This window comes from Silurus meridionalis, chromosome 21 (assembly GCF_014805685.1).
Source record: "Silurus meridionalis isolate SWU-2019-XX chromosome 21, ASM1480568v1, whole genome shotgun sequence".
NCBI lineage: Eukaryota > Metazoa > Chordata > Actinopteri > Siluriformes > Siluridae > Silurus > Silurus meridionalis.
Genome location: NC_060904.1, coordinates 14,409,096 through 14,426,710, shown reverse-complemented (window position 1 = coordinate 14,426,710; position 17,615 = coordinate 14,409,096). Strand labels below are relative to the sequence as shown.

The 17,615-nt window shown below is 37.5% G+C and overlaps 2 protein-coding genes across 2 annotated transcripts; both read left to right on the top strand.

Moving 5' to 3' along the window:
- Nucleotides 1-1,185: 1,185 nt before the first annotated feature.
- Nucleotides 1,186-3,248, top strand: acbd7 (acyl-CoA binding domain containing 7). The gene is made up of 4 exons (XM_046833475.1): nt 1,186-1,338; nt 2,512-2,629; nt 2,719-2,781; nt 2,928-3,248. The coding sequence occupies exons 1-4, from the start codon at nt 1,330-1,332 to the stop codon at nt 2,999-3,001; spliced, it is 264 nt and encodes an 87-aa protein (XP_046689431.1). The 5' UTR covers nt 1,186-1,329; the 3' UTR covers nt 3,002-3,248.
- A 2,066-nt stretch (nt 3,249-5,314) lies between these two features.
- On the top strand, nt 5,315-17,586 carry crot (carnitine O-octanoyltransferase). Its single transcript, XM_046833470.1, has 17 exons — nt 5,315-5,526; nt 6,204-6,325; nt 7,336-7,460; nt 7,560-7,741; nt 7,972-8,096; nt 9,103-9,211; nt 9,345-9,438; nt 9,674-9,799; nt 10,673-10,774; nt 10,853-10,936; nt 11,134-11,241; nt 12,822-12,952; nt 13,062-13,185; nt 13,450-13,528; nt 13,810-13,903; nt 15,241-15,360; nt 15,449-17,586. The coding sequence occupies exons 2-17, from the start codon at nt 6,211-6,213 to the stop codon at nt 15,567-15,569; spliced, it is 1,839 nt and encodes a 612-aa protein (XP_046689426.1). The 5' UTR covers nt 5,315-5,526; nt 6,204-6,210; the 3' UTR covers nt 15,570-17,586.
- The last annotated feature ends 29 nt before the right edge of the window (nt 17,587-17,615 follow it).

Genomic DNA, 17,615 nt, shown 5'->3' with positions numbered 1-17,615 from the left:
TGGTCTATTTTATTTGTTCCTTTATGATGTTTTATGATGTGTTATCCACATACATAACTGTGTGTATCTGTTATGTAGCTTTATGTTGTTTTATGTAGCACCAGGGTTCTGGAGAATCGTTGTCTCATTTCACTGTGTACTGCGTCAGCTTCATATGGTTAAAATAACAATAAAAGCTTTTTGACTCTTAACACTTGACTCATTTCACTGACTCAGTTGATTAAGTAAACAATGTTTGATAACAAAAGCTTTTTAAGCTTTTTGAGAGTCTCGCAATAAATCTGCAACCAGTTAACAGATCAAATATTCACATACAATATTCCTGTGATCTCCCAGATGAAGATTAGTTTTAATGTAACCAACAGTTTAATGTTGAACAGTTTGTGAATGACTCATAATTGTATCCTGATTTATTTACTTGGTGTTTGATAACGAAGGGCTGCGTTACATCAGCAACACCGACTCAATGACAAACACGTCATTCATTAGAAGGCGACTGATGGCAGCTGCATTCATAGCAACTAGTTTCTAACTAATTCATCATTTGATTGTTATAATAAATATAATCATATATTATGTGTCATGCAATGTTATGCAAAATCATGATCCCACTAAACAGCTACTTTAGTTACGCTTCAATATTCAGCAATAAAGTATTTATTTATTTCTATTTGAAAGCTGGCAGCCTGCACATTTCTTACCTTCATCACCTTCTTCCATATGCATAAATTATTTGTTCTGATCTGTGCAAACAACTAGGTAGGCACCAATCAGAGACCACGTTTTTATGTCGTCATCATGTAGAACTTTTTACGTATTTTATAACTTCACAAATACAAAACACTAAACCATTTAGATATTAAATATGAAGCTATTTTCATCAACCCGATCAAGTATAAATGATAAGAACCTATTTTATATTTAAAATACTTGTATCATAAATACCGCCCATCACTGCCCCTTCATGCCTCTGAGAAGCTGGTTCTTATTTTCTTATTTTTTTATATGCCATTTCTCTTTCCATTATTTCCCTCATCTCATATTAATGGCACGAGCGATCAAATCAAATGTCGCCAAAGGCCCAATTTCTGCCCGCTGGCTTCAGTCTGGTCATATGTGGGTTATTTAAATGTTAGTGCGGTGATTATATTACTGGGGAGAGAGAGAGAGAGAGAGAGAGAGAGAGAGAGAGAGCGCGCGCGCCCGTTGCTCTTATTATGGATTGTGCACGCGCTCTCTCTCTCTTGTCGTCTCAGCTCGACTCGAACTGCGCAACTTAGCGACAGATTCCGCGCGCGCTCGGACCGATCAATACTTCCGACGGAGAAAATGCTGCAGGTGAGAGACTCATGTCGTTTATAACATCGTGCACAATTTATTTATATTTTTCTTGTATGAGAACGAAAACGCGCATCTTTTCTGTCGTCTTTTTTACATTTTTTTTATTTTCCTGCAGAGGGATTTTTTAGCGCGTGTTACAAAATATGCTCTGTGACGTGTTCGATGTTTATTATTAATTGATTTGCGCATGCAATTTGTGCAAAAGACGTCTGAGGTGTATTATTATTATTATTATTATTATTATTTAACAGCAGCAATCAGACACTTATGTTAAACAGCAGTGAGCATCTTTTTTGCCTCATGAGGAAAAAAAAGCAATATAGGATGGACATTCTGTGCACTGACTCATGCTGCCTGTCCAAGTGCATTTTGGGAAATCCTTATAATATGTATTAGTGTAATATAATGCCATTATGATTGTCTTAGAAAACACTGAGGCTTGAAATATAATCTGTGTAAGAATGTTAATGTGTGCATGGTTTGTTCTGTGTTGTTGGTTATCAGCATTTTACTGTACTAATAAAGTAACATTCTAGCCTTTAGGCAATAGGTAAAATACAGAAAATCAGTTATGGAAAGAAAGGCATAAATAAATTGAATGCTTCTTGAAATTGTTAGTGACATAATTAAAACAATAATGAACATCTAGCATGAAAGAGGGACCACTTAAAGTGTATATAGTGATTTGTTTCCAGGACTGAAGAGATGCAGTACGTTTTTGCTGTGTAATGTTAATTTGGAGAAGGAGGTCAGTTAGTTCCTGCTTCTTTGAGATTCACTGCATGATCTTGATGTTGTGAGGGTAGTTTCCTCTGGCATGCACAGCCATTTGTTAGTTGTTGGCTGAATAATAGACTTCCTACAGTAGAGGAATAAAGACTATGGCACACTGATTAATCATGGGCTTAGTGAGACCAACGGAGAGAAATAGGTCAAATATTCACAGGCTGGATTATTATTTTACCCAGTGTGAATTAAAAGAACAGGGTGGGCTAAATGTAAAGAAATTACATGCATTAACATGCTTTTCCCCATTAGTAAAGATTGCATGCTTTTTGTACCCAGAGGTAGTTGTCAGAATATATATATAAATATATATATATATATATATATATATATATATATATATATATATATATATATATATATATATATATATTGTTTTTCCAGGCAGAGTTTGAGAAGATTGCAACGGATATAAAACAGCTGAAGACCAGGCCATCCGACCAGGAGTTACTAGACCTGTATGGCCTCTACAAGCAAGCTACTGTTGGGGACATTAACATTGGTACCTTAATCCTTTTATCCTGACATTATATATAAAAAACAATTATAACAACAACAACCAAAAAACGGAAAGTGTCTTGTTTAATGCAGATGCACCTGGAATGATGGATAGGAAAGGAAAAGCTAAATGGGATGCTTGGAATTCCAGGAAAGGTACTAACTGACTTTGTATTAATATTTGGACAATAACCCTATTTTGTAATATGTATTGGTTAGACACTTTCCATACTCAGGAATGATCCTTCATGCTGTGTGATTTGCTCTCTAATAATAAACCCATCACCTTTTGTATTGAACAGGAATATCTACCGATGATGCCATGACTGCATACATCGGGATTGCCAAGGAACTCATCAATAAATATGGAATGTGATCAGTTTTTATGCTTGGAATAGAATAACGCATGAACCCAAAAACTGTGAATGTGATAATTGCACACATAGATTTAAATAGTTAAGCCTGGTATTGGTGTCACTAATGTCACACTGTATTAGTCCCTTAAAGAGCAAGGAATAATGCTATTGTTTTTGCATACTACATAAAATAAGTTGTACATTTAAAAAATTGTTGTGATTTGTGTTATTTCTTTGAATGATAATAAAACTTTTCATACAGAGACAGCCTTGTGATTAATATTTCTGTCTGATTTAGCACCTCTACATACGATAGCACAATCTGTCAGAAGGAGTTCTTTGTCATGGAAAGCACTTCATTGATATTCCAGTCTGGAGAGCAGAATGAGTGCTCAATGTGCACACTTACTACATAACAAGTAGTAGGTTGTTCATCACAGTAAGAACTGAGCCAAACAAGTGGACACATTAAGAATATTAAAAATACAATTATTATTGATTCGTCAGTGGCTGTCAGATGGAAAAAGAAATCACCAAATTTTGTTTTATCTATTATAAGATTACTGCAGAAACTTGAGTGCCTCTGGTATTTGAATATCCAAGATCTTGGCTAATATGGTTTGAGTTTTTATTCTCCATTAGCTTATACAAGAAAGTGATTTTGAGCATGACATTTTAAATGGAAGATTTTGTCAGATTACCACAAGCTCCTACTGTGTCATCAGGCTGATAACTAATACTTGAATATATTATTGACTTGACCTGAGGCATCCAATGATGTTTAATGGTAATAAATATTATATTTTCCTTATGAATGCTATTATCTGCTGCTGACCATTTGGTGGGTTAAGGTTGAGTACAATTTTGGGCCAATATCAGTTTGTCCTTTTGGCTCCTAATGCCAACAGATTCAAAAACAGATTTGAGCCAACTTTGGCATGTTGTCAGGGTTGTTATAAAAACTGCTCCATTTGTCAATGTTGAACTAACATTTTGCCAACTTTGGTGTGCTTGTGCCCACATTGGGCTGCCCAAAGTAGATGCTGAACCATTTTAGTTTGCTACATAAGTCATGAGCCAATATGTAATATCGTGAATAAATTGTATATTTGATGACATTATTCATGACCCATCATTAGAGCCATTATAAAAACACTTACAAAAATTATAAAATGTATTAATAATTATAAGCACATGCTTTTTTTTTTTAAGTACGTTTCATTGAAGAGTAACTAGTAATGATTTATTTACACAATATGAAAGAACAGGTGGTGCAGTCATCTCCCAAATGTTGATATATATTTATTTATTTATTTATTCTTGTCAGTCAGCTGATCTTTAGACACTATTCAGCAAGATTATACTACATCTTAGTCCTGCTGGCTGATGAGCTCATCTGTGTACAGAGTCTTGGATCTGCTATTGGAAAGGCAAATCTGTGGTTGGCTTCATCACCATGACTGTAGCAGGAGAAACCATGTGATGATATTACATCACCCTAAGTAGAGTAACGAGTGTAGAGGGAAAGAAAGTGGAGATGGTTTGCGCACAAAACCCTAAGGAACTTCAGTGGAGGGTTTGTTTTGAACTGATGTATACAATCCTCAAAGGATTTATAGTTTCATGATGGAAAAAAAATCCATGCATCATATATATATATATATATATATATATATATATATATATATATATATATATATATATATATATATATATATATATTCATAGCTATTGCAAATGAGAATACATTAAAAGTTCTTGAGATTTTTTTTTCGGATTGACTGACTTTTATTTCCTAAAGTAGGACTCTTTTCTCTTATAGTTTTTTTGGCATAATTTATAATTATTATTTTATTTTTTGTATTTTTTTTTTTTGTATTTTTTTTTTTTTATTATTTATAAAAGTACAGCATAAAAAAGTATGTACCCCAGAGCTTTTGCTGTTACTTCATTGGCTTCCTATTCTCACAGTTTAAATATACACAGACCAGGAATATCATTATGACATTATAACAAAATGACCTGTGAGTGAATAACACTGATTGTCTCTTCATCATGGCACCTGTTAATAAACATTTTGTCCAAATTTGGCGAAGTTTAGACGACTGGGTCAGAGCATCTCCATAACTGTAGCTCTTGTGGGATGTTCCTGGTCTGCAGTGGTCAGTATCTATCAAAAGTGGTACAAAGTAGGAACAGTGGTGATGTAAATACAGTGGTGATGTATATACAGTGGTGTGTGTGTGTGTGTGTGTGTGTATGGAATTAATGGAGGTGGACTAGCTCTGGTACTTTTATTTTGAAATAGACGACACACGCCGCCATTTTGCCTCATTACCTTCCTCGAGCTGTTTACAGGCAACTGTGTGAAAGGTCACTGAATCGGCGCACGGTTTTGAGTGAAATCTTTAATATTCAGTGTCACTGCACTGCGTCTTCCCTCTAACACCAACTACAACATCTGCAACTGGACACAATCACCAGATGTTCACTTCTTGCTTTTGGGTTTCTTTCCTCTTTGCAGAACGGTTCATCTTTCTTTGAGGTGAGTTTGTGTTTATTTACCATGTGAGTTACTATGTTGGAGAGGACACTGGTTTGGACATTAGATTTGGATTAGACAGTGCATTGGACAGCACAGTAGTATAGCACTAGAAAGGCAATTTGCAATGCATATGTCTTTTTTGCATTTTTATATAAAATTCTATATTTACTGTTTTGCACTATTTTTTGATTATTGCCACTTGTCTAAACAGGTTAGTGTTCAGTGCATGTCTAAAGTATTTATTACATTTCTAATGCATATGTAGCCTTTAACTGATTTTTTGTAGATTGATTATTTAATTGGACAGTAACAGAATCCTAGAAGCACAATTTGCATATGTAAATTTGCATACAGACTGTCATATCATTCTTATTCTAATTGGTCATGTAATACTTGATTCTGGTTGGTCAGATTGGTGTTGGTTAAGAAGAGATTGTCAGAGAATCTTTAACATCATGCAAAACATACTGAAATGATCTTTGCATTGCATTTCATCAAGGGGTTAATTATGTGCATAAAATGTTTGCAAGAATTGTTTGCATAAACTGTTACTATAAACTTCAGTGCAAGCTGTTGGTATGTTCAGTTTGACAGCTCGAATATTATATCCTCACAGAAATGTAATTTGTTTACAACTGAACTCACTGCTAATACACTGCTTTTCTCTTGTATTAAAGGTGTAATATGGATAATCATGCGTTCGAATCGGTGGCCGAGAGAACGTTCCAGTATCAGTCCACGCTGCCACCCCTGCCCGTGCCCTCTCTGGAGGAAAGTTTCAACAAATACCTGGACGCAGGTAAGATGAACTCCGTGCAGATGCTCCGTGCGTCGAATGTTTTTTCCATTCATTTTATTGTGTTGCTCTCTTGTGTTTGTCTGGGAGATCAGATGTTGTTGCAGGAAAATCCTAGAATACCCCAAAAAATTAAATAAAAAATCTAATTATGACTAACATTTCTTTATGTAATAGACATTGTGATGTTTATTTTAAGAAAATATTTACCCCAAAATGATAAGGCTGTTAAATAAGGAGCTATGAAAACATTGTTTTAAATAGTTATACATTTTAAATCATTTTCATTGTCATATTTTTACCTCCTGACCAGCACACTCTCGTGCTGTCGAGCCTTGTTTTCTTTCTATCCACTTTTCCATACAGAGCTTTTACAATCATCTGCTTGTTCAATTCATATTCACAGAACTCCTTCAGAGTGACCTCATCATTGCCTCTCTCATAGTTTTGCAACCTCCTGTATAGAGTTTACACTGGAAAATAGCAGTATATTATCATGTGAAGAGATTTTACAGACCATCAGAAATTTGTAAGCGTGCAAAGACATGTAAAGCTTTTTGTATTTGTGCAGTATAGGATGACGTTTGTGTCGCAAGTATTTGAGAATTTTAACATTTTGATTTAAAAACATTTAACACTGTTTTGACAGTGCATGCCCTCGTTTGTCATTTGTATTGTCATCGAAATGAAATTGCTGCTTTTCTTCAGCGCTCAGATGCAGCCTTAATAAATTACAATCTAAATTTGTTGAATTTAAAATGCGCTTTGCCAACAAAATCTCATTTTGTTTAGCTGAAAATTAAAAATTGTAGGTTTTCACCCAAATTTGCTTTATTTTACGTCAAACCTTATAAATGTTTTACTATATACCAAAATATATTCACAGGCACTTCATTCTTATAAAAACGTAAATATCAAAGAAAACATAGAGCTACATGTGGTCATGGGGAAGGCAACTACACAAACTAAAATACACAACTTGTGATATATTTTTTTTTATTTGATTTTTTCAGTGAAGCCTTTTGCTTCGGAGCAGACGTTTCGCAACACAGCAGCCATCGTGAAACGCTTTACTGAGGGAATCGGGCAACACCTTCACCAACGACTCCTTCAACGAGCCAGGAGCAGGCGAAACTGGGTAACACTGACACAATTTACATAGAATTCCTTTAATACATCGATTGAAATGTAAAAGTATGGGACATTTCCTGTGAACCTGTGTTTGTTTGTTTTTTAGTTGGAAGAATGGTGGTTGGATGGCGCGTATTTGGAAGTTCGAATCCCGTCTCAGCTCTATGTGAACTTTGGAGGTCCAGGGCCGTACCTCGAGCACTTCTGGCCACCGTGTGATGGGACGCAGTTGGAGAGGACCAGTTTTGCGACATGGCTCACGCTTCAGTACTGGGACCTCATCCGCACGTAAGCATCGCTACTCGCATGTAATGCAAATGCCTATGTTACAGGAAGTTTTTACTTTCAGAAGTGACTGTTTGAGCATGAAATGTTCGATAGAAAATTACAAATTGTAGCTTGATGCCAAAATCACCAATGATGCCGGTTCAGATTCTCCAGTATATGGTTGATCCCACCTTCTGGTGTGGAAATTTTGTTATTGCTGAGTGTTTGTTATGGTGTGTGTTTGTGTGTAGTGAGAAGTTGGCAATCCATAAAGCAGGAAACATGCCCTTTGATATGGATCAGTTCCGCATGCTCTTCTGTACCTGCAAAGTACCTGGTGTTAAGAAGGACAGCATTCTCAACTACTTTAAGACAGGTGTGTGTGTGTGTGTGTGTGTGTGTGTGTGTGTGTGTGTGTGTGTGTGTGTGTGTGTGTGTGTTGCAATACAGAAGTTGTGCATACAGGGTTGAATTTGAGTACAGAGGCGTGTTTCAGTTATCTGTGATTCTGACCTTTAGCCTTTTTTTACTTCACAATGTTCTCCTGCAGTATAATCTTGAGTGGGGAACAGTAATACATCTAGCACTACTATTTGTAATTTATGTTTTGGGCAGCATTAAATCCATAAATACATTTATATGGAAAAAGGTTTTGGCTGTATGTGGTGTTTCCTGAAACTGTTACCATAATGTTGTAGGCACACAATTGTAGAACATGCTTTTGGATGTGGCAGCATTATATTTTCATTTCACTTGAACTAGGATACTCAAACCTGTTCCAGCATGACAATGCCTCTGTGCACAAAGCCAGCTTCATGAAGATACACCAACCAGAAATAACTTTATGGCCACCAATCAGACCTGCTTAATATTTTCCCCATTTTGGTGCCAAAACAGTCCTGACTGTTATATAAATCTGTTTTATTCACTTCACCTTTCAGTGGTCATAACGTTATGCCTGATTGGTGTATGCTTTGCATGGGTTGGAGTGGAAGATCTTAAGTGGCCCACTGCAGAGCTTTGACCTTAATTATATTGAGCACTTTTTAAATGATTTGAAATGCTGACTACACCCTCCAAAATCTCAAATAATCTTCACAAAAGAGTGGAGTTTATTATAACAGCAATCTTAGAATCTTATGCTCAGGTGTTCACAAACTATTGTACCTACAGTTCATTAAAATTTAGGTATGTTTTACTTAAATGGTGGAAGGTGAAGCATTTTAATCTGAGAAACTGATGTGAAAGTGAAATAAGAACAAGCTATGAATTAGAATTTTGACACTACTTTTGGACTCAGTATTTTGCCATCTTTGAATACAAACCCAGTGCGAAAATGTGTGCATGATTGCGAAAGATTTCACCTATGCTGTCTGTTGCAGAAAGCGAAGGCCCATGTCCCTCTCACCTCACTGTAATGTGTCGTGGTAGAATTTTCATTTTGGACGCTCTCTGTGACGGACGCATCCTCACTCCTCCTGAATTATTGAGGTGCATTTTTTTATTGTTTATTTTGTTGTTAAATATGTGAGATTGCTTAATCAACAGTTGTCCAGGTTGGTATTAGGTATAAGTAATAATCAATATTGTGTTATTAGTGACGTGTGTGTGCGTGATGTTTTAGGCAGCTGACCTATATTAAAGAAAGCTGTGATGGAGAGGTCTCGGGTGATGGAGTGGCTGCTTTGACCAGTGAAGAGAGGACGAAATGGGCTAAGGTCAGATGCGAAATTGGGCTAAATGTTTAAAAGAGTCAAATTGTAATGTTACATAGTTTTTCATAGAGTACGCTCAATACAATATACCAGTGGCAGGCCCTGTATGTCACACCTAGGCCTTTAGTAGTGTCCTACCTGAATCAATCCACCTCAATGAGCTGATTCATGATTTGATTCACTGAGCTGCCGCACTAAGTTGCCTCACGTACTGTTACCTCATTATGTTTATCTCCAGGCACGAGAGCATCTGATCTCCATCGATCCTGTGAATAAGAACATCCTAGAGACTATCCAGAGCTCGCTGTTTGTTATCACACTGGACGACGCCAAACCGTATTCCACCCCGGAGAATTACACCTCGGTAATACCTACATACACCCGCACAAAAACACGTCATGCATGTTGACCAACTGTGACACAGTTATTAGAATAATATATGGTACTCAGATAACGCATAGTTGACACACAGGTTGACAGTAATGCATTTAATAGTGATGACATTATTGTTTCTATAGTAACAGATCATTCATCATTTACAGGGACTCCATTTGAGATTCCCTGATTTGCTTCGTTTTTGGGAGCGTGTAGCACAATAGCCACAGCGAAGCACCGGCAGGCAGGTTTCGTGTTTATGGTTTTCCCTTTTTTTTTTTATTTAGTTAACGTTATCGCCCTCGTATTTTTGTTTGCTAATCGCCTGACCTTAGCCTGGGTTACATGCAGGATTCTGCATCATGATTTGTATTACCTGCCTGTTTATTTTCTAATAAACGCACTTGCACATGCACACACAAATAATGTGACACTCCAGTTAAACCTGGCAATAAAAACGTGTGTAATTGTTGCTATGGTGACATTTTCAGTCAGATGATTATTAAGCATTTTTTCAAGGTGTCTCCAGTGTGAGAATATAATAACAGACAGTTGATTCAGGTCTTTGAGCCTCATCTTTAAATCTGGCGAGTAGGGTGGGTGCGGAAGTGAGATCATGTTTTTCCGGTGAGAAACTCATGTGTGAGGAGAGCTCGGTGACAGAGAGTGCACGTGGTCAGAATAGCAGACGTGGTAACGCACGCTCCTCCTGGTGTACACACACTGCCACACTGACTTATTAAGGTCGGTGCTCCCTGTGACTGTGCGTCTATCTGCTGCCGGGTTATAAAACTAGTCTCGAAACTTTTTGATACCACCGCGTATTTATTTTTTTATTTATTAAATTACTTTTTACATATAGATGACCCTGCTGGCTCTGACAGGAGACCCCACTATTCGGTGGGGCGATAAATCCTACAATATGATCAGCTTCGCCAACGGCACCTTCGCCTCCAACTGTGACGTAAATCCAGCCTTATTATTATTATTATTATCATCCATTCAAGTCTGCATATTTTTGATTATTGTGTATTCAATACAGCACGCACCGTACGATGCCATGGTCTTGGTGTCGATGTGTTATTACATGGACCAAAAAGTGAAGGCTGCCGGCGGAAAATGGATGGTGGGTAGAAGTGTGTATGTGTGTATGTGTATGTGTATGTGTGTGTGTATGTGTGTGTGTGTGTGTGTGTGTATGTATGTGTGTGTGTGTGTGTGTGTATGTATGTGTATGTATGTGTATGTGTATGTGTATGTGTATGTGTGTGTGTGTGTGTGTGTGTGTGTGGTTTTGTTTTAATATCACTGTGTTGTGTGCAGGGTACAGAAGTGGTACGAGACCTTCCTGATCCAGAAGAGCTTGTGTTCACTGTAGATGAAAAAGTCCAGAGAGACATTACACTGGCTAAAGAGCAGTACAGCAAAAGTGTGAGTCACACACACTAGCACACATGAGCATGTACAACATGTAAGGGCAGATCACAGTATGGCACCTCAGGCTTTTTTGTTCACATCTCAGCTTTTATTTTTGGCCCAACGATTAAAATGTACACCAAATTACACAGCTAGACAGGGAGGTTGGTGTACAGTGACTAGCAGGACCAAGCAGGACTAGTAAAGTGGTAGATTAATGGTTACGGTTCTGAGTTACTTTTTAGAAGGTCGGCCCCAGCACCACCGAACTACCACTGTTGGGCTCCTAACACTTTCTCCTTCAGGGGCATGGAATCATGGTTAACCCTGCACACTGGCTCTAACTTCCTTATAAGCTGACTGACTCGTTTCAGCATTTTCACCGAGGTGGCTTGAAGTTTATTTCGTCATCGGGTTCTGCGCTCCTATTGATTCTCTGTTTGAAGGTCGTCGTAGGAGAAGTCACGCTGCAGGAAACAGTCTGAAAACTTCAGACACTGCCAGAATTTCATCTGAGAACAAAAATAATTGCAACTGCCATTAATCAGCTGTCGGTGAACATGTCAAGCCAGCGATCATAAACTACAGATATTAGCCTCGGATTCTAGGAATCTTTTAGGATTTTTAAAATTTGCCTCAGACGACCCAAACGTGGGCAAAATTGCACAGTGTGCACCTTACTGAAATTAAAAATATATTAATACAGCTGATTTCTTTTCTTGTAGAGTCAAACACTTGTGTATTGTGGCTAATTGCACTTCAAAATCACTTTAATATCAGCACATGAACAATCACACTGTCACACTTTAAATCTGGACTACTGTCAATATCATGTCAAATCCATATCTGTCCCTTTCTGTCTAGTTCTTGTATGTATATTTTATACTACATATATACACATATTATATTTCTATTATTTCACTACATGTTGTACTCCGTATTAACGTGTATGTGACAAAACTATGATTTCATTTCATTTATACCTGAGAAAGTTGGGGTCAGAGTGCAGGGTCAGTCAAGAGGTTTAAGGGCCTTGCTCAAGGGTCCAAGAGAAGCAACTTGGCAATACTGGGGCTTGAACACCTGATCTTATGATAAGTAAACCACCGAGCCACTAAACAGCGATTGAGAAGGTCCATGTGAAAAGGTAATAAATAAACAATCCCAGAATGCATGTGGAGGAGAAACTCGATGTATATAGGCTAGGCAAACGTTGTCTAAAGTACAAATTACATGAGGGGTCAAAATAACTGTTATGCTTATTATAGTTTTATAATCACAGAGTAACTGATATCTGACCCATTCAGTATTTATTACTGAAACTGAGAATAGATTACAGGGTGTGAGACCATGTAAAGATACACCACCCAGGTAAAGGTACACCATCCAAATTACTGTATGGCATTAAGGGGCTTGCGTGTGATGATGGTGGACGAAGCAGTGTAATTAGTCGGACAGTATCATGATGACACCCTTGATGATCTCCTCAAACCAGCTCACTTTGTTTATGGAGAATTCGGATAAAGTGTGAAACACCCCCACCCCCCCACCCCCATACAGCTGAGACTACATGATTATTTATTTTTTTCCTCCAGACTCAAGATCTGCAGCTCATCTGCTATGCCTTCACCTCTTTTGGGAAAGCAGCGATCAAAAAGAAGAAACTTCACCCGGACACATTTGTACAGCTGGCAATGCAGTTAGCATACTACAGGCAACATGGAAAGTAAGTGATGCTGTTCTGCTTATCGTTTCTCAGTGGAAGGATTTTAAATACATCACATGATGCTAGAATGGTGGTACTAGTGATCTTTCTTATTTCTTTCTTCTGCCAGACCTGGGAGCTGTTACGAAACCGCTACCACACGTCGTTTCTATCACGGACGAACAGAGACTATGAGGCCGTGTACAGTGGAAGCCATCCAGTTATGCAAAGTCATGCTGAATCCCTCAGCGACTGTAAGCAGCTTGTAATAAAACAGTAACTTTGGAACCTACATGAGATTCTGTAAAGTTTAAAGGAAGGGCAAAGGGGAAGGGGCGGGCTAAGTTCAAGACTGAGCATGAGAAATCTAGCGAAATCCATTGGATAACAATAATGCAAATATAATTTTTTGTTATATACTGTGTTACCATGTAATACTTTTGGTACGAAGGTATATAGGATGGCGTGCACCTTTTAATCTTTATTTGAGATTTTATTTTAATGAGTGCCCTTCACAGGCTGAAGAGAAAAGAAAAGCTGTGCTCAGTGCTTTCAACAAACACAACAAGCTGATGGAAGAGGCTCAGAAAGGAAAAGGTATAAAAGTGGTTTTAGTCACGTGGAACTGTCACGCAAAAATGTTTTGTGTAAAATCACTTGAAATACTGTCGTGTGGCACACCGCTGCATGGAACGTGTGAAATACTGTGATTTGAAACTTTTACACTTGAAACTGCATCACATTAAATCTCCATTATTTAAAACTCCAAAAATGCACATAAATATATGTGGATTTTGGGGATTTTAACGACATTAATACATTAGTTCGAATCTTTACATTTTTATTGTTATAATCACATTATTTATTAATTTGTTTAGGCTTTGACAGACATCTTTTGGGCCTGTACATGATTGCCAAGGAGGAAGGACTTCCTGTTCCTGAGCTTTACACTGACCCTCTCTACACTGAGAGGTCTGTTGAATTTTTTTTACCCGGATTAGTGCAGAAAAACTAAACATGCTGATGTAGGACAAATGTATATACACTATGGCTGCATTTACACTTGGCATTAACATGCGATCACTGTAATCCGATCAAGCAGATAGACTTCTCCATCATGATAACCATTCGGGTCTGTTTTTCACTACGCAATATTTAAATAAGTCTGCAGAAGAGGAAAACCATTTTCAGTTGCGGGACATCATACAAATGAGGAGGCTGCATTCAGTAATAAAGTGGATAGATTCTGTTGTGGAAACAGTACATGGATCACGAGAACGTTGGCAGCTGTTGTGGGGAAAAATCTGCGTTCCTTATAGAGAGTGAGTGGTTCTGCAACTTTCAGGTGTGATGTACTCCGAACTCGATTGTAACGAAAAACCACACAGCTGCATGCAGTAGAGAGGGGCGGGGTTTTGCTTGAAGTCGACCTGCGAATGCAGACACGACGGCCGGATTGCGTTTACGTTACACAGATCCAATCACAATGCACCCTCGACTACCTCTGGACCAGGACACGCTGATCAGATAACATTCCGTTCAGAAGCGCGGTTACACTTGTGTTTTCAATGTGTATATAGACAACATCTGGATACAGGTTGCATGTTAATGCCAAATGTAAACGCAGCCTATATGGACAAAAGTATTCAGACTTTTCCTGCCATTTGTGGTTCTTCCCCCAAGCTGTTACCATAAAGTTGGTGGCACATCAGGACAGGCTGGTTTTAGATGCAGTAGCATTAAAATTGCCCTTCACATGAACTAGGAGATCAAAACCTGTTCCAGAGTGACAATACACCTGTACACGAAGCAAAATCCATGAAGATATGCTTTACATGGTTTGGAGCAGAAGATCTTGAACAGCTTGCTATAGAGCTCCGACCTAAACCATGTTACACCTTTGGGATGAATTGGAACGATTACTGCACCCCCAGGCCTCCTCACCTCACCTACATTAGTAGCTGATTTTACTTAACAATGAGCACAAAGCTCCAGAAGTACACTCCAAAATCTAGGACATCTTCCCAGAGGAGTGAAGGTTATTCTAACTGCAAATGGGGCATTAAATGTGGAATGGGATGTTCAGAAAGCACATACAAATCTTTTGGTCAAATGTCCATAAACTTTTGTCCATACAGTGTATAATAGTAAACATAATCATTATGATTGAATTCATTACGAGGACCAGTTTCAAGACATTTTTGTAATGACATGCTGTTGAATTATATATTAAAGGAGTTATTAAAAAAATGCTCAATAATAAATATAGACAGAATGACGAAGAACGTTGTCTGTGTTTCTCTGAGCAGCGGCGGCGGAGGGAATTTCGTCCTTTCCTCCAGCCTTGTCGGCTACACCACTGTTCTGGGGGCCGTCGCTCCCATGGTGCACCATGGCTATGGCTTTTTCTACCGCATCCGTGACGACAGGTAAGATGGGAAGTGCATGCAAACCGCCCAGTCGTTGAGCCTCAGGATATTATTAATAGACTGCTTATTTTTTTCCTTCCAATTTTAGGATCGTCGCATCCTGTACTGCCTGGAAATCCTGTCCAGAGACGGATGCTGAGACGTTTTTCCAGAACTTGTGTACTTCCTTTCATGAGATCATGCAGGTCATGACTCTGTCCAACCTGTAGGGTAAAACTGGGCAACTGAGTAATTTCTTTTAGTAAAATTTCTAGCTAATGTACACAAGCTGACATTGATCAAAGTGCCTCTAGCTGTTTAAAACCTCAGGCTTCCATTTGATACGATTTAGATTCCGAAGTAAACGAGTTGAGTAGTCTTTGTCCGAGATTTTTCAGCTTTGCAGCTGATCTAGCTTGTCTACGTGGCGTTAATTCGCAAATGATTATTACACAAACATAGAAATTATTTCTACAAAGCAATTGTGTGTAAAATAATCACATTTTTGAAATCGAAAGATCGATTCAATTATTCCGATAGTTACACCTGTAGCAACTAAAGCATTTAAATTCAGTAAGTAGTAATAAAAAATAAACAGAATATTCATAAAAGGTTCTCTTTAACCAAACAGCACTTCAGGTTGTTTTACACCTCCTTTTCTCTCTGTTGAAAAACTAGGGTGCAGCCAGCATTCCAATTCATCCCAAAGTTGTTTAATAGGGTTGAGGTCAGAGCTTTATAGCAGACCTCTAAAGATCTTCCACACCAAACAATGTAAAGGATATCTTTATGGAGCTAACTTTGTGCAAAGAGGCATTGTCATGCTGGATCAGGTTTGGGTCTCCTAGTTGAAATTTAGTGCTGCCAAATCCAAAGGCATTCTATACAATATTCTAACAATTTGGGATAGAACCACATATGGCTGGAAATGTCAGGTGTCCCAAAACTTTTTGTCCATATAGTGTATATGTAGTTGTTCAGTTTTCAATATTTAAAAAATGCTCAATAAGATGAGATATTGGGAGTCAGAAGTCCAGTGTGAGCACTACATTATAAGACCAACAAGAGTACAGTACCTTCTATTAGGATTTAGTTTGAATTCTCAAAAATGATAAAGGAATTCACTAAATAAAGTCAGCAAAAAATGAAATCAGCTGCTAATCAGAAATGCAGCTGTCTCTCACATCACGCATCCTTTTCTTTTTAGAAAAAAAATAGTACAGTTAAACTCAAACATAATTGCTGTCTGGATTTGGTAGATAATTATCTAATTAACAAATTGTATGCATCAAATGAACCATATGGTTCAGGTTCAAGATGAAACCCAGCACTAATGTTCAGCTCTTTTACTGGCATTACTTTACAGATCGAAACTCTATCCACAGCTGCTCTAGAGCCGGTGCACAGAAAATGCAAAATAACACTTATCTATCTCAATGTTGAATGTATAACATACACTTTAAATCCACCTTGCAAAGATCAATGCAAGTAAACTGAAACAATGCAGTCATTCATACTTCATTTCATTACTGTAAGTTTTCTCAGTTTTATGCTGTTTTGCTCAGTTTTATTTCACAGAAACAGTTCTTCTGTGCTGCTTATATTTCTGTATTTTGATTATAGATAAAGAATGTTTGACTTGTACTGTATTATTATTACTAACCATTTAAGCCATTTTTTTCTTCCCATGCAAATGTGGATTTGTTAGAATTTTGCCTGATTTTTTTTTTTTTTTTTTTATATATATATATGCATCAAATGCGCATAACCAGATGACTTAAACAGCACATTTGCATAAAAAGTAATGGCATCAGCAAGTACTACATAATTAAAGAAAATAGAACTATGGAGCTGCAAGGCAACACTGATGCAGTGTAAACAGAAATGTATCAGAGCAATGATATGATAGTAATATGATAGGGGATCTGACCAGAGGGTAGAAATTGGCAGCTGACCAAAACTGGGGAGAAAATGATATGACTAAACACTTATGCAATACTGATAGATTTGTCTTCCTAGATGTAACGTCTCAGCTCTGTGTCGACTGTCTGTATGCACTGAAATAATTCACTGCTTTTTCTGTAATAATGTGTAAATGCTTTATGAATGTGGGGTATGTGATCATATCATATAAAACTGTGCCAGACAATAATGTCGATTCTTACACAACAGTAATGCTTCCTGTATACATTTACTGCCTGTATAAATATATAAAAAGATTTAAAATAAAACTGTAAATGGATTTTACATGGGTGTCTATGGGTTAAAAGAAAATT

Coding starts and splice junctions, on each gene's coding strand:
- acbd7 (XM_046833475.1), top strand. Junction 2,630..2,718: donor TGTTGGGGACATTAACATTG/GTACCTTAATCC, acceptor TGTTTAATGCAG/ATGCACCTGGAATGATGGAT. Junction 2,782..2,927: donor TGCTTGGAATTCCAGGAAAG/GTACTAACTGAC, acceptor TGTATTGAACAG/GAATATCTACCGATGATGCC.
- crot (XM_046833470.1), top strand. CDS start 6,211: ATGGATAATCATGCGTTCGAATCGGTGGCCGAGAGAACGTTCCAGTAT. Junction 9,439..9,673: donor AGAGGACGAAATGGGCTAAG/GTCAGATGCGAA, acceptor GTTTATCTCCAG/GCACGAGAGCATCTGATCTC. Junction 13,186..13,449: donor TGCTGAATCCCTCAGCGACT/GTAAGCAGCTTG, acceptor TGCCCTTCACAG/GCTGAAGAGAAAAGAAAAGC.